Source organism: Odontesthes bonariensis, chromosome 10, assembly GCF_027942865.1.
Source record: "Odontesthes bonariensis isolate fOdoBon6 chromosome 10, fOdoBon6.hap1, whole genome shotgun sequence".
Classification (NCBI taxonomy): Eukaryota; Metazoa; Chordata; class Actinopteri; order Atheriniformes; family Atherinopsidae; genus Odontesthes; species Odontesthes bonariensis.
In genome coordinates, this window is record NC_134515.1 from 28,523,683 (window position 1) to 28,540,229 (window position 16,547).

At 40.3% G+C, this 16,547-nt stretch overlaps 1 protein-coding gene across 1 annotated transcript; it reads left to right on the forward strand.

Moving 5' to 3' along the window:
* The first annotated feature begins 1,250 nt into the window (after positions 1-1,250).
* sypb (synaptophysin b) lies at positions 1,251-12,846 on the forward strand. Its single transcript, XM_075475122.1, has 7 exons — positions 1,251-1,311; positions 2,656-2,721; positions 8,707-8,831; positions 10,179-10,377; positions 10,494-10,685; positions 10,780-11,089; positions 12,700-12,846. The coding sequence occupies exons 1-6, from the start codon at positions 1,294-1,296 to the stop codon at positions 11,056-11,058; spliced, it is 879 nt and encodes a 292-aa protein (XP_075331237.1). The 5' UTR covers positions 1,251-1,293; the 3' UTR covers positions 11,059-11,089; positions 12,700-12,846.
* Positions 12,847-16,547: the final 3,701 nt, after the last annotated feature.

A 16,547-nucleotide genomic window follows, 5' to 3' on the forward strand; every position in this document is an offset into this window, starting at 1 on the left:
TACAGTAGAGTGACTGAAAAGCAAAAGAATCAAGGTGTTGCAATGAGCCAGTCGAAGTCCAGACCTAAAGTTGACCGAACTGCAGCATGTAATGCGTTGTACAAACATTATAATGCAGAGTGGGCCAAATTTCCTCAACATCAAAGTGAGAGACTGACGCTGTCGTACAGAAAACAATGACTTGAAGTTAGGGATGCTAAAGTTGGCTCTACAAGCTGTTGAATTATCAGGTGTACATAGCTTCTGCATTGTGGCTTCATTTTTGTTGAACAAATAATGATACATGTGATGTGTCATGTGTTACTCAGCTGAAGCTGTATTTACCTAAACTTAAGACCTGGTAAGGTTATTCTATTTTGATCTTTTTTTGACACCTTAGAAATGAAAGAGGGTGTGGTTTCTCTTTCACGTGACTGTGAATATATCCTGAATATTTCATGTGACCATTAAGTAACTTTCTTTTAATAAAAAAAAGTAGAGATTTTACTCAGAAAGATAAGTATGTCAATATTTTTTCTTTTTTTAAATGTTGCTGCCTTTCTGTGAGCTTCTCCTTTTCTTTTGCTACACTAACATTCAGTGCCTTTGGTGGGGGCAGGGTGCTGTTACATTGATCACAAGTGGAATCGTTGTGTGTTGACTTTTTTTTTCTTTTTTTCTTGGAGCTGCTTTTGTATTCACTCTTAATGCAAATAAATATTCTGTGCAGGGAAGATGTTCTACGGGGCACGTGTGTGGCAGGGCTTCCATTTAATGTGCTTCGCTAGAAATTGCTAGCAAGTGCAGAGAGCAGCAACAGGGACAATATTTTGCAGCCCTTTTTAGTGGTATGCTCCTGTACACATTGTCACAAAGCAGTGACAGAGTCAATTTCCCCACCTTCCCATGTGTAGAGTTATGAGTAAATTCCACTAAAAAGGAAAAAAAAACTATATGTCTGTATTGTTTTAATGCACAGCTGATGTCAGATCACCGTGCTGCTTGTTAATTTCCCGCAGCAGATCACGGACCTTCACCGACCACTTTATTCTCCGTGCGCTCCTTTCTTAAGGCCTCCGGGCAATCTCTGCGCCCTCAGAATAAAGCCGCGCTGCGATTGGACAGACGGCTCGGCTCTGTTCTACTCCAAGTCCAGCGTTTGTTCTGACGTCAACACGCTTCATACGTCCTCGTCCAAATCGTGACGCAGCCCTGCTCTTCCTCCTGAGCGGCCTCCTCCCCTGGGCTGTTCCGGATTATACGCCTCCCTCCCCCCGCCCCTCTGATCCTCTTATCAGCGAGTAAGCGGCCAAGATGGATGTTGCAAACCAGGTAAGGCTTTGGGGAGGAAATCATCTATTTCATTATATTTTCCTTTGGTTGTTGGTGTTCCATTGATCCCGACTTGGTTCAATTTATTGACCGCTTTTGTAGGGATATTCTAATATTTTTATTTTTGCCAGAGATCATCCGACCTCAGGATGTTAGTGCAGCGCTTTCTAGCATTTGGAATGGAAAAAAATCATTTTAGTATTACTAGAAAACAAACAAACAAAAAAACAGCTTTGTGAAGGCAATACGGTGTAAATGGGCATTTTTTCCCCCCCTCTCCACTGATGCTGCAGTAGATGTGACAGAGCGGCCCGCTCACAGTCCTAAAATGTGTAGGATGTCCAGAGACTGCTGCAGCAATGGCATTTAGCACAGGAAGGAGACGGTGCTACCTCCAGAGACTCGCCTAATTGAATCAAATTGCTGTTGCTAAAGATAACAAAAACAGAATCCGATTAATTTCCTCGGTGCAGCCAGTAGGCCCGACACACGGAGGCAGGACGGTCTCCTGCATCCCCAGCAACTCACCTCTCGGAAAGCTGGATGGTTTGTGATAAAGCCATCCTGACTTTCCTTCGAAACAGGCGGGTTTCGAGCTGTCAGGCGACCCTGAGCAAGATTTTTTTTTTGTCTGTGCGCGCGTCGCTTGTTTAATATGGATGTTTGGCATCCACCGCTCTCTCCGAGCAGAGAAACGACGAGGATGAAAGCGTGGCTCCTTGGCACGAGAGCAGAGCATCACTGCTGCTGCCGAGTCCTGTGCCGCCATTTATTGATGCACACAGGGACACGCCGCCTTCTTTGCGGTGTCGCATTCACCTGCGCACAAGTGCATCCTCCTTCCCTCCATTAAAGACGGATTCTGCAGGATTTTCACATAAATGAATTAAATGACTGCTGCGGGACGAGCAAAGAAGAGAGCAGAGACAGACTGTTAATCAGCTTTGTCTAATTGTAATGCTGGCAGGAGCTCTCTCTCTCTCTCTCTCTCCCTCACACACACACACACACACACACATTTACACACACTAGCCTTGGAAGGCAATCTCAAAATTACTCCACTGTACTCATACACCATTTCATAGTCTCACAGAGACCAAGATAACTCACTTTAATAACGGGCAGGATTGCTGCTCCATAACAAACCCCTTCTGGTGCCTATGTGAGGCCTAATTAGGTTAATGTTGTTTTTTGTTGTTGTTGTTTGTTTGTTTCTTAATCAACATTATCATATGAGCGTCACCATGCCTGGTCTTGTGAGATGCTGAGTTCTGACAGTGTGGGCAAAAATAAGCAGTAATGTCCAAAACTCCAGAGCTTATTTCTGTTTTGTTGTGTTGACAGCTGGTGGCCCAAGGGCAGTTCACGGTAGTCAAACAACCGCTGGGATTTATAAAAATTCTACAATGGGTAAGTTTCTTGTTTCCCTCAGATTTTCATGGAGTAATAAAATGCGTGAATGTTTACTGTTCAACAGGAAAAGAATCTTGCAGTTTGTGGTGGGTTTTTTTTGCAGTGCATTATGCCACTTACTGAGATATTTGTGATCCTCTTTGACTCAGATGTCATAAGGCCACACGGTGCTTCATAGCAGATGTGAATGTGCACTCTTAGAAAACGGTTCCAGTGTTTAATCTTCTCTGGCGAGGGTTTTGCAGTCAGGCATTTTTCATGTTTTCAGTGGAAACATTGGCCTGTGCAGCTAATGGTTCAGCTACTGGCGGAGGTTGCTACCGAGGAGTCTCTTGTTATGATGATACTGTCCCGACAGGGCTGAGCAGGAGACACCAGCAGGATGTATCGCGTCACTATTGTAGTAGCAGTGTCAGTACGCTGAGCGATTAAAATAATGAGAGTTTAAGTCCTTCTCAGAAGACACAACCTCTGCACACCAGTACAGTTGTTTCTTTGACGCGAGGGCTCTTCAACAGGAAGCCAGAAGCAAATAAACGTTCAGCAGTTTCTGCTTTTGATGACGGAAGGATAGTTTTTACTGAAAAATGAAGTGAACTATTTCATTTAGCTAAAGATTAAAACATTTCTGCATCTTGATAAAAAAAAAAATACCCTGTTTTCTTTTTTTTTCTGCATTTATTTGCTTATTACTTGGGAATGCGACCTATTAAAAACGTCCAAGCCTGTTTTTGATAAGACAGTTTCTCAGAAAATTACAATTTTTCCACCGGTGATAGTTCCATTCACAGAAACATTCTCACAGGAGATTTATCACTGAAGTCATTTTTCAAGCGAAAAGATCAAATAGAAAAAGAAAAGAAACGCTGTTGTATCAGCATCTCTGTTGTGATGAATTGCTGCTTTTTTTTTTTTTCATAAACTAAATATCAAAGCAAGCAATATGACGATTTCACCTTGACGAGTGCATTCTTTCACCCGCATAATGTGGTCCAAGAGGCCAAAGATTTTAAACTGAATTCGAAAAGAACAAGCTAAATAATTCTTGTAGCTGCTTCATGGAGCTCTTTCTATGGGTGACGTAGTCAGTCACATGATGTATTGTCTTCCACAATATTTGTCCTCCATCAGCAGCAGGGTACTCATAGAGAAGATGCTGCGGGGTTGACAGCAGTGCTGCTCTATTGCAGTTTTTTTTTCTTGCCCACAGCTGGTGGAATGGTGGTAGCAGAGCCAGTAATTGCAAGCCCTCACTGTTATGTTATGTTATGTTATGTTATGTTATGTTATGTTATGTTATGTTATGTTAACAAATTGAATCTTCCGGGGGTCACCTTGGGATTTCTATACATTTTAGTGGCAGCCATAATAGTCTTCAGTTGCTGATCATGAAATATTATCATGCAGACAAAATCATGTAGATTTTTTTTTGTTGTTGTTGTTAGCGGGTGTGAACAAATGGAATTTGGCAGGGGATTCTCCACCCTTGGATGAGTCCCATAATTCTTTGCCACACCCCTGCTCTTAAGCCTGGGAACACCCGTAACACAATCCAGGTGAAAACGTTTGTGCCAAAGTAGTGTTGACAGGGCTCCACACTCCTAATAGGCTCTGCAGATATGCTGGAGAACAGTCAGAGGCACGAATGTACTGCATGACTCCGTAGTCCTTCCCTGGAGCTGTGTGAGTGTGCCGACACCTCACCACTACCTCCCTGGGTCACTGCAAGCCAAGCACCAATCAGCAGCTGCGTTTGGGAGGCCAGGGCACATGAATCATCTGTCAAAGGGTCTGCGTGCTTTAGCATCAGGCAAGAGGAGGAGCTGCTGGAGCTGCTGTTCTTTCTGTATTAATATGGGCATGCATCAGCGGCAACACGGGGCTTTTAGGAGGGGAGTGAGGAGCCAAACCTCTGAAGTATTTCACCAGATTCTTGAGCACTCAGTACTGTGTGGTATTTGTGACTCTTTGCCTCCCCAATCGACCCCACCTTCTCTCTTCCTCTGGGGAATCTTGCTGACAGAGTCAAGATTTGATGGATTTTGAAAGACACCGAGTTACCATATACCTCAGAAAAACCTCAGAGGAGGCAAACAGCCTCGTGCTCCTCCTGCTGCACAATGCTGTGTTGGATTTAATCTGTATTCAAATTTCTGCTCTGACTCATTCTCAGCAATCACAGAAAGGCTGTTTGTGAGAACTCAAAGTAACAGCCTTGTTCATTTTGGCATAATCCCAAATGTGAGATAAAGATGGTTGATTTTTTTTTTTGTTGCTGGGGGGGCGGAGTTGCTGCTCAGTCACTCTGTGTGGTTATCTCTCCAGGGCCTCCGGTGAAGGCTAAATCTTGCGTTTATTTCTTCATGTTTTCACCTTTTGACATGTCTTCTTTTCATATATACGGAGTCATTTTCCTATGGACTAAACTATTTGGCAAATACTGTGTATGAATATCAAAATCATTCAAAGGGATGTCTTATATGGCAGATAATATTGGTCTTATCGTTTTTTTTCAGCTAAGTAGTTACTACTAGACTCATACGAACAACGACAGTCTCAAAAGCTAAACATCAACCAAGCTTTGATATCACTATTTGCTGCTTTTATCAATTTGTGGATCAGCTTTACTGAGAAAGAGAGACATAGAGGAATTCGGATAGCGTGAAAACAGCAATGGCTGACAGATCGTTTGAGTCAGAAAGTGAAGACGTGTATATCTTTACTGCACAGAAGAGCTGACAACCATCCAGCATGCCAGGAGGAGTAGAAACCAGCCTCCTCGCTGTGGTTGAGAATACCAGTAGTGTTACCATGGCACCTAACACTCTGCGTGCCACCATTTCTTTGCTCAGTGTGGCATCTCCATTTCTCCTTCAGATCAATCCTCCCTTTAACTCATATATCACCGTAAAACTACAGGTTTTAATTGTTCTGGGTGCCCCCCACCACCATTTAGATTCAGTCTGCGTAGCCGACCGTTGGTTTTTAGCCAAGTCAACAGGGATGGCACAGCCCAGTTGTTCTGGCTGCTTGGTCTCAAAGAGTTTTCAGGAAGAATTTGTATGCAATATGTTCAAACCTGGACAAGGAAGGAGGGAACAATGAATGATAAGCCCCTGTGAAACAATGACATTTGTGATATTTGGTGAGAGATTTATGTTGCCCTCACCCCCTCATTTTTTACATAACACGTTCATCAAGTCAAATGTATTTCTCCAGCAAATGCTAGCATGCTAACAAGTAAAATGGTTAACATGGTAAGTGCAGACATTAGCACTTAGCCAACCAAATCTACCTAGATGAAAGCTCACAGAGCTGCCAGGGAGGCTACATACTTTTAGTATTGGAGTGTTGAGACATTCTTGTTCACATATAAAGGAGTAGTGTGATGAAGTGACACCCTATGGCAAAGTTGCAGATTTCAACCAACTAAAGATTCTCCAAGCATGCATCAGAGATTAATAAGGCCACTCAAACTACAGAAGATATGAAAATGCCCACACTAAAGCAGTGATTATCGGTTCCAGGTGAAACTACTTGTTTTGGCAGAACAATATAATATAAATAATCTGTTTTTCTATATTAGTGAAGACATTTGTGTGTAATATGATTAATATATTGTATTTCTGCCACTAGATTTCCCCAAATCCTGGAGCTTTAAATTAGACCAAATGTGAACATGCTGCTGCCCCATTTTATTAATCTTGTAGGTATGATTCACCTAACATTGTTTCACTTTGTAGATTGAATTAAAGCAGCACTGAGGGGTGTTGTTTTACATGGAAAAAAAGGGAATTTTCATTTTTTCTGCCTTTAAAGGAAAAAAATAGATGATTTCAAGGCCCAGCATACATCGAAGGCTCCAATCGTTGTAGGTCTCTGATTTCTGTCACTGTCTCAAACTGTCTTGGAGGGATAATGGAATAAAATAGCCAGGTTTAGGATAACTAAAACCTTGATAGTAAAAACAGCTAGTCTGATTAAATAATCACACTAAATAGATTGAGATAGCGGATATTCATTTTTTAGAATATCATACCTCACTGCTCACTGTGTAAAGGTTTGTGCTTATGCTGCAGTTGCTGCTCGTGCTCCACCTATTGACTGACTGCATGGCTGATGCAGCATTTGATCCTGTTTTTTTCTGGGTTTTGGGGATAAAAACAAAATATGGCATAAAAAAAAACCTTGATTTATAATTTTTTTTTTTTACCTTATGCTGATTTGATTCAGGGCTGCACGGTGGTGTGGTGGTTAGCGCTGTCACCTTCCAGCAAGAGGGTTCCAGGTTCAACTCCCAGCTAGGGCCTTTTTGTGTAGAGTTTGCATGTTCTCCCTGTATATGCGTGGGTTCTCTCTGGGTACTCCGGCTTCCTCCCACTGTCCAAAAACATGCATGTTAGGTTAATTGGTGTCTCTAAAATTGTCCTTAGGAGTGAGTGTGTGGTTGTTTGTCACATTTGTCTCTGTGTGGCCCTGTGATGGACTGTCCAAGGTGTACCCCGCCTCTTGCCCGATGACCGCTGGGATAGGCTCCAGCCCCCCTGCGACCTCACCGACGGATTCAGCGGTTATAGAAAATGGATGGATGATTCGATTCAGTTATTGCACTCTTAGAATCAGCTTGATTGTTCATTAAGGACAAAAGGTGAAAAAAACCACTTCTCAGTGTAGAAATTGGTCAGTTTTCACATGTCCAACAAAGATTAGACAGTAGAATACAACGGAGAAGAGAATAATTTACAATGAATTCTTTTTTTGCTTTGTAGCACACAGAAAATCTATGCTGTTGGTTTTTTTTTTACCTTGTTTGCAGTTTGTAATAACTATAGCAGTAGTCTTCCCTCTTACACATTACGCCTCCTCCTGCATCACATCCACACTAATTTGCATTGATTATTAAAACCCGTTAATTAGCCTTTTCGTGAACATCAGATAGAAAAGGTGTTTGAGACGTTGTAAGCGGTCAAGGGAAAATGACACCCTTCAGGAACAGAGAAGGATGAGTAAAGCGATCACAATAAGGCTCGCTTAAGGCTGAGTTGAGCGTAAATCCAGTAAACGAGCCTCCTGGAGACAGTAGCTAAAAGATTACTCTAAATAGTTTCGTGTTCGTTGAAACCTGCAGTAGGTAGACAGTACTACACGGCTGGAGTTAAGAAGGAAGTGACGTGCCAGGCATGTATGCGTACACATGAGCTTACATGCGGTGTGGCAGTGCGTGTAAGTGTGTGTTTCTTAACAGTAGCTTTTAGATGAGTATTTAGTGACAGATGGTAGAGCACCTCAGCCAGATTAATAGCTGGATTGTCTGTTCAATCGGATCTGGCCTGCAGTGTTGGTAGGGTGTGGTAAAAATAGTCTTGACTCCTCTAATCTCCTATGTGTGTGTGTGTGTGTGTGTGTGTGTGTGTGTGTGTGTGTGTGTGTGTGTGTGTGTGTGCGTGTGAAAGAGGGTCCATTAATGTGTGTTTGTGCTGTCTATGTGACTGTAAGCAGGGGATAACAGTGCTGTCTGTACCTGGAGTAATCAACAGGCAACCTTCGGAGTGAATGTACAATCACTATTGCACCAAAAATGGCAAAAACAGCTTCAGAAAACTATATCTGCTGGTAACCATGACAACAGGTGCGGCCCTTGCTCTGTCCCCGGTTGATAGCGCTGCATTGATTTACACTCTTTGGGAATTTATTAGCAGATTCACATGATTTGTGGATCACGATCAGCCTGCCGGAGAAATGGCAGGTTGTGGAGAATGTCTGCATCCTGCTTGAAAGTCTTCGTTTGCACTTTTTCATCAGTCAAAATAAGATCTAATAATGCTGTTGTATATTATAAGCCCAGCATACAGTAAAGTGATGAATAGATATCAAGTTGTACGTTTTTTGTTTTTTTCGCAGTAAATGAAATGGACAAAGGTCACTGGCGATGAGTTGTCAAATTCATCGTGCTTTTTTTTTCTTCCATTTTTCCTCCCACAGATCTTTGCAATCTTCGCCTTCTCAACATGTGGCAGCTACTCCGGCATGTTCAAGATGAGCGTGGAGTGTAAAAACCGATCAGAAAGTGACCTAGGCATAGAAGTAGAATTTGAATATCCATTCAGGTACGTGTGATGAGGTGACTTCAATGTCACTACAAACTCCAAATGCACTTGCATCTAAATGAATCACCTGACCCTATTTCTGATGCCACTCACTATGTAAATACAAGATGTGAGTTCTGCCGTTCATTTTTTTTAGGATTTTATTCATTCTATTACCCTATTACACCAGCAGTTGAGGATTCAAGTTGTTCTCTTAATATTAGAGATTATACAGTCAATGGAAAGTCTGTAATTTAGCTGTACGATAAATCATTTTTATACATTAAAGGACAAATACTCAGCTAATGTATGCAATGATTTAATTACCTGTTGATTAACTTATATTAGAAAGATAGAGAGCAAATAAATGAGCATTAGTTTGACATCTTGTGTTCATTGGCTGTTTTTTTCAAACTTGAATAACTTAACTGATGCCCGTATGGTCAAATCTGTCTATTGAATAAGCTTTTGAATAAGCCTTCTAAATTTGCAACCACTGCATCAGTGTTATTATGTAAATCAAAAAGCCCTATGGATGCTGGTATGAAGTTTATTTTAGCTCTAGACAGTCTGACACTAGATGTTAGTGTCTCCAGCACTTGTGTTAAGCTGCACTAACATCTCCTGAATGTAGCTTTATGTTTAACAGACAAACACAATCTCATCACAATGAATTCAGGCAGAAATTTCCCAATAAGTAAAGCTGGTCATTTGAACTCATGACCCCTTATCGTTTTCATCATAATTTAATCACAAAGTTGATCAATGGTGGAAAGTCAGATGTATTTACGCAATTCAAACTACTTATACAACAATGTAAAAATCTACTCCATTCAAAGCAAAGGTCCAGCAGTGAAAGTGTTATTTCAACAAAAACATGGAGGTAAAATCAGAAAACTGCATTTCGAACATAAAACATTCAGATTGGAGTCTCAAATCTCAAGTGGCAAATGAATATGTTCCTTTCGTCCAAGATATTTATCTAAATAGATTATCTAAAGTGGCGACTCACAAATTTTAAAAACCAGAATGAAAACAAATTAAAAAGGGGCGTTTTTACATGAAAAGAAAAGCTATTCAGACATTTGTTGAAATACTTTCTGATCATTTTTTGTGGTTATTCGGTCAAGTCTCTGAGCCCTACTTCCATGGATACAGACGACAGTTAACACTAGTAATCTAGAATATTAAGACTGTGACATGTCTAAAATGAATATGAGAAACAGTGTATGGTTTATCACCACTGAATAACACACATACATGCATTAAGAGTTTGCTCCTTACTGATGAATGACACTGCGACATGTTTTACATAAACTCAGCTCATCTTTCTCTTCCTCATGTCTCTCTCTGTGATACCGTCTCCAGGCTTCATCAGGTATACTATGATGCCCCCACCTGTAAGGGAGGGGAACGGGAACGTATGTTCCTGGTCGGAGACTACTCGTCTTCAGCTGAGTTCTTTGTCACCATCGCTGTCTTTTCCTTCCTCTACTCCATGGCGGGCCTCGCTGTATACTGTTTCATCATGGAGAAGTACCGTGAAAACAACAAGGGGCCCCAGATTGTGAGTTTGCTTGCCTTTTATCTTTCTTTTTCTTTCTTTTTTTACTTTACAAACTCCCAACCAGTGGATGAAAGATTTGCTGGTAAAAATAAATGTATTGTGCTGCTGATTCCCAGGACTTTGTTGTGACGGCAGTGTTTGCCTTCATGTGGCTGGTGTCTTCATGTGCTTGGGCTAAAGGCTTGTCAGATGTGAAAACAAGCACTGATCCAGAAAAGATCATCACTCGCATCCCTGCCTGTGATGAGCAAGAAAATCGCTGTCGTGAGATATACGACCCCAAGGTTTCTGGCCTCAACACCTCCGTGGTAGGTCCCAAATGCCTGACTGAGATAAACTGAATAAAGATTCGTTATGAGAACCGTAACATTAACAAAAATGTATCTCCGTTCTGCTGCACAGGCTTTTGGATTCATCAACTTGATCCTGTGGGTGGGAAACCTGTGGTTCGTCTTCAAGGAGACCGGCTGGATGGGTGCATTTGCTGGAACATACGTTCCATCACAGGAGAAGCAGCCCGCTCCTGAATCCTTTGACCAGGGAGGATACGGACAGCAGGACCCCTATTCAGGCTCCCAGGGAGGATATCAGCCCGAATACGGCCAGCAGGGAGGCTACGAAGATGGAGGTTACAACCAGGGCTATGAGCAGCAGCCCACCTCCTTCTCTAATCAAATGTGAACCTGCCCAGCAAAAACACAGCCGCAGAGTGGTGAGTACATGCTTGAATACTTGGGTCTTTAATTCAAGCATGAATTAAGAGTCAAAATGATAATGGCAGCCCTTAAAATCCAACAGAACTTTATTCACAAAACTTGGCATGCTGTCTCATGAGCACAAGATAAGTAAGTCTGAGTTGAAGTATAACTGCTTTGCAAACGATCTTTTGCCTGTCCCTCATTTGCTTTTTTTATTACATTAAAACTTGATCAAATTTATCTGCTCAAAGGCTGTATGCAATTCTGAATGGAATTCTCGGATAATAAAAGCAGTTGTTTGCTGCAGCCCAAATGAAAGTATTCCTGCTGTCTCAGCTGCAGATTCTGATGTTGCACTTTGAGGATATCTCTATAAAAGAGGCATCAGAAAAAACAACAGCAGTGACTGTAATGTTTCCAAATTTCCAAACAGGCCACGGCGAATCAAAATGACAGAAGGGGAATCTGGGAGACTAAATTTGAGGCTTTGCCAATCTGAGTTTGTCAAACCCAGATGGTATCTTCCAAAGTCACAGACTTTGATATAGATTTTTCTCTTTTGTGTTACTATCCCTGGGAACACTGTGAGGAGAGTCTGAAAAAAAAGGGCTTTTGTACTAACATCTTAGCAAAAGAGTCAGAAGTTTGTAGAGATTTGAAAAAATTACAACAACAAAAAAAAAAACAGTGAGCAGGACTTCAGGCGTCCTGTAGTCGACTCCAAAGGGAAGAGAATTTCTCCTCCATATCTGTTGCAATGGTAAATAGGCATACTTGCTAAAAGTATGCTATTTCAACTTAATATGTCCACAAAGTGTTCACACTCTGTCCCTAACGATGGAATTATGAAGGATTTCTCACTGGACATACATGAGGAACTATCATAGAAACATAAAGCCAAGTAAACAACCCTGTTTTCATATGAAATATTTGATTTAGTTTCGACTTTAAACAAAATGAAGTAATCATCAAAAACATCTTGGATTTCCGGTGATGACTTTCCTTCAGAAATGATGACAGCAGGTGTTGTTCATTCAAACAAAACATGTTTATGTGACAAAGGTGAAAGGCGTATGATGCAGCTGTGTAATATCGAGGCATGTAGGGGTATATGGAGAGTGGGCAGTTTTTTTTGTACAGCTCCCTGTGAGCTCTTTGATCTCATCCAGCTCCAATCACCAGCTCTCTTTTCTCTTTGTGTTACACCAGCCCCACAAGTCTTAAAACTATCCTGAGAGAGCTTTTTGATGTCGTGCTCGGAAGCTGTAGAATACTCCATCTGACTGATAAAACTGCCCTCAGCCCTGATGGATTCAGAAATGTCTGTCCACAGCCCAAAGCATCATGGGTTAGCGTTTATAATACGAGCCACTGCCTTGTATCTTTGCATTTAATCAGCTCTCTGTATGGGCTAATAGTCTGGTTCGTCCTCGTTGACGACATTTTGCCTTTTGGTTCGGTAATATGTCTGTCACATGGAGTCACATATGAGCGTATTAGTGCTCATGTTTAGGCGCATATGGTCATAGTTATAGGTCTATATATAACATGAAATGAATGTTATTCCATATTTGCTGTTTCTAAACAGTTTCCCTTCCCCCTTTCTATCTCTTCCTCCTCTCAGGGTGATCTTGTGATTTTGGAGTGCGGTTCTCAACCACCACCTGCGTTTCCACACTCCTCTGTTTGTCTGTTTGTGTATCTGTGAGTCGACAGGTGGAGGAAGGGAGGGAAGGAGGGAAGACGATGCTCGCGGAGCGGGGGGACAGGGGGGAGGTCACCACCGTGGAGTAGGATGTTGGGGTGGGGGGTGCGGGGTCTTTGCTGTAACATGATGTTTATTCTCGTGATGTATTTAACTGTAGAAGACAACAGAGGATTGTCTGTTTGGTTATACGAGAAAAACTTGAATACAAATACCAAAACATTCATTGATGAACACTTATGAGAAATCTTGTAATGGAAAAGACATTTATGAGGAGAAAAAAAAAGTGGTAATATTTAACTGGGGAGATTGTATTTGTCTGTGCTGTGTAAATATCAACATGCTGATATATATATATATATATGATTATATGTACACAGTTGAATAATTGTGCACTCCATATTAGTTGTTATACAACAAATGTTGAGCACAGAGTTATTCAATTGAATTTAATTTGGTTCTGTTTAGGAGCTCACTTAGTTTAATCTTCAACCTTTATCCCTTAGTTCAACTATTCATACCACTCTCATGTTTTTATTTACTCATGCAAGAATCTGAACATCTTTTTTGTTGTTATTTTTTTTTATTTCTTCCACATGATTTTTTTTGTCTTTTCTTTTCTTTTTTTTTTTTTAATTTTAATTTTTTTAATCAGCGTTATTGACAGGACATAATCAGGGAGCCGGTTGTTAAAAAATGCAAATGCTGAAAAGAGAAGATATTTATCTCTATGAAACGTGAGCAAAGGAGAGTCATTTATAGTAATCGTAGTGGTAACAGTTGGTTGTACGTAGGCTGTTTCAGCATTCATGTCTTTGATTATTACCCCCCCCCCCCACCCCATCACTGTCAGGAGTGGAGGAATTCTTGTGATGCAGCGAAAACTTTAAATCCTGACGTCTAAATTCAAAACTTGTGTAGGGACAAGAGAATAAGTGAGCATCTCATATTTGCTGTGCCGTTCCAGAATCCGCTATAGTGCTGTCAGTGTGTGAATCAGGCAGTCAGCCAGAGTTTTAGCAGCGTGTGTTTGTTTATTCGTTTGGATTTGTGTAAAGGCATCAGACCAATTCTGTTGATGAACCTTGTCCTGTTTTCAATCGCCTTTTATGTGGTCCAGAGAGTTGTAAGACAGAGTTATATAGTTTTTTAACTGGTGTTCCTATCACACTGTAATCAGTGACAAGCATACTCACATTCACATGAAATAAGAGTCAAGTTTATTAGATTTTAAAGACCTTGGTCACGCCGCATATTAATAGGAGGTAGTTTGAAACAATTTGCCTCCATATACCTGTAGTCGTCCTGCGTCTTCAGTACTTCTTCGTCTGTCCTCTTTCAAAAGGCAAGCCAATTTACTGCATGCAACCTACTCGTTACACCCAAAAGCATCTATAATCATATATGAGAATCCGAGGTTTAAAGCTGCAGGAAAGTGCAAATATGTATCTGATCAATCGTAGTGGTTACTGCACAGCACATAATAAACAGCAGCTCTGCTATATTCTACTTAAAGCACAAAGTAAGTGCTGCAATAATTACTTCTGTCAGATAAGAATAGAATTGTATGGCTGCCAGGTCTCTGTTTGGATATTCAAGAGCATGTTTGCCAAATGGTATTTTTGTTGGTAGTGTTGCTTTCACAGTTCTCATCAGAACAGGTTTGTTGGCCATGTCCAGTAGATCATTGTCCATTGTACAGACCTTCATTTATTTTAAAAATCAGGGTTCTTTGATTCAGGCAGTGTAGAGGCTACTGGCTGTCTCTCTTCCTCTCGTCCCTCACCCCAGTCCCCCAACTCTGTTTTTTTCTCTCTGTCTTTCTTTCTCTTTCTCTGTAGCTCTTATAAATATGCTAAAATGAAATATACTCTGTTGTTAGTGGTGAATGATGTCTTGTGATACACTCTAAACCTTTGGATAGTGCTGTGTTTATTGTGTATGATGTATTCATATTAGTATTTATGATAATGATAAGAAAAAAATATCCAAGACTCTCCAGAATTCTGCTGTATTCTTATTATATGGGATCCATGTGAAACAAAATTAAATAAACTTGAAATTATTCTGTTGAAGGTTAAACAGTGTTTTTCTCTTTGTAAGAGATTATCGCCTTTCAATTCAACTGTTTGGGGGTTTTTTTCTGTTTCATTTCTGAAATAAATGTATCAAATATCAGCTTTGACATAAAGTAAGTAAGTAAACCCCTCTATTATACTGTGAAATGTGCAAAAAAATCTTGAGGTGGAACAGCTCGAGTCTGTTCAATGAGGGGATGAAGTAGTAGAAGTAGAAGTTGTAGTGAGTTGTAAATGACCAGTTACATTGAGGTATCATTGAAGCTGACCTATATTTATCTGTGCAGCTATTTAACACCATTTCAGGCAGGATGTGGGCCAGTATGCAGGTTGGTTTGCCAAGTATATATAAATATATATATATATATATATATATACATACATACATGTGTGTGTGTGCTCACACACACAAACACAGTTTTCATCAAAGGTTCTGGTTTGATGTAATCTATGATTGTTTTGAGGACCCTGGATGGTGCACCAGTGTGTTAGGGAAGGTATCAACTTTCTTCATCAATCTTCTGCATCTTTTAGAACTATTAAAACCCTCTTGACTCTATAAACAACGGGTAAAGGCTTATGAATAAATGATCAAGCGGATGATCATATTGGAAAATGCACTGATGACACAGCAGTTGTAAAAACTGGTTTCGAGTTCAGATGTTTAATAATATTTATTATTCCCTCATTTTTACAGCTTGCAACAACCATTTTAATAAAAGTAAAAAATACAGTCATGCAGCCTAATGATTGCCATTAGGCTGCAAAACTATTACAATGTTTATATGTTATAACTGGATGTAATACCCCTGAAATTGAATTAATGTGCAAAGATATAATAGCCTATTCCTGTTTTAAAAGGCTGACGGTGTAGGTGAATATAACTATACATAACTAATATCCCAATAAAACATCATTAGTTGAGTACTTATGATACTGCAAAAATGTTCAATGTATTAAATCTTCAGAAATGTTTGAATCAGGTTTTATTTATGAAAAAGATGCGCTAATATATTGCAATATATCTTAAAGCAGAAATCTGAACGTGGCACAGTTTAAATTCTAGTTACGTTGTTAAAATATAAGAATCAAAAGTATAGTATGTCCCCTGTTTCATTTCAAATCTCAAAGTGATCTAAATTAGTCATCAATGCCATGGCTGGGTTTTCTTGGGTCCATATAGTCTCAGGAGGGTGAGGTCATGTTCCCTGTAGCAGATTGGAAAAATCAATCCTGACAATTTGCAGGGTAGGGCTGTAAACTCAATTTCCATGAACAATGAACCGTGCATGAATCGTTATTCCTTAAACAAGACCTCATGGGTGTAATATGAATAAAAAGTAAGCATCAGTATCGATAACGTTTTACCTTAAATAATTTTAGAAACAGATTTTTGGAAGACTGGTAAATTAAAGTGACTAAAAGTAGTCTGTTCCTGTAGAGGAGATGCATACTATGGCTTCAGACATGTGACTATACATATAACACATCGAAAATGGAAAGGAGCTGTTGAGCAATCCGCCTTTCCGACAGATTCAGAAAGAAGACGGCCACCAAAGGCAACATAAGTGTCAAGAGACTCCAAAGCAAAATCTTGGAGTGGAAACCAAAATCCTCAAGCATGGTATCTAAGCCCCTTATCTCCATCTGCCATGAAAACAAAAGTTTATGAGCATTAAGACTATTTGC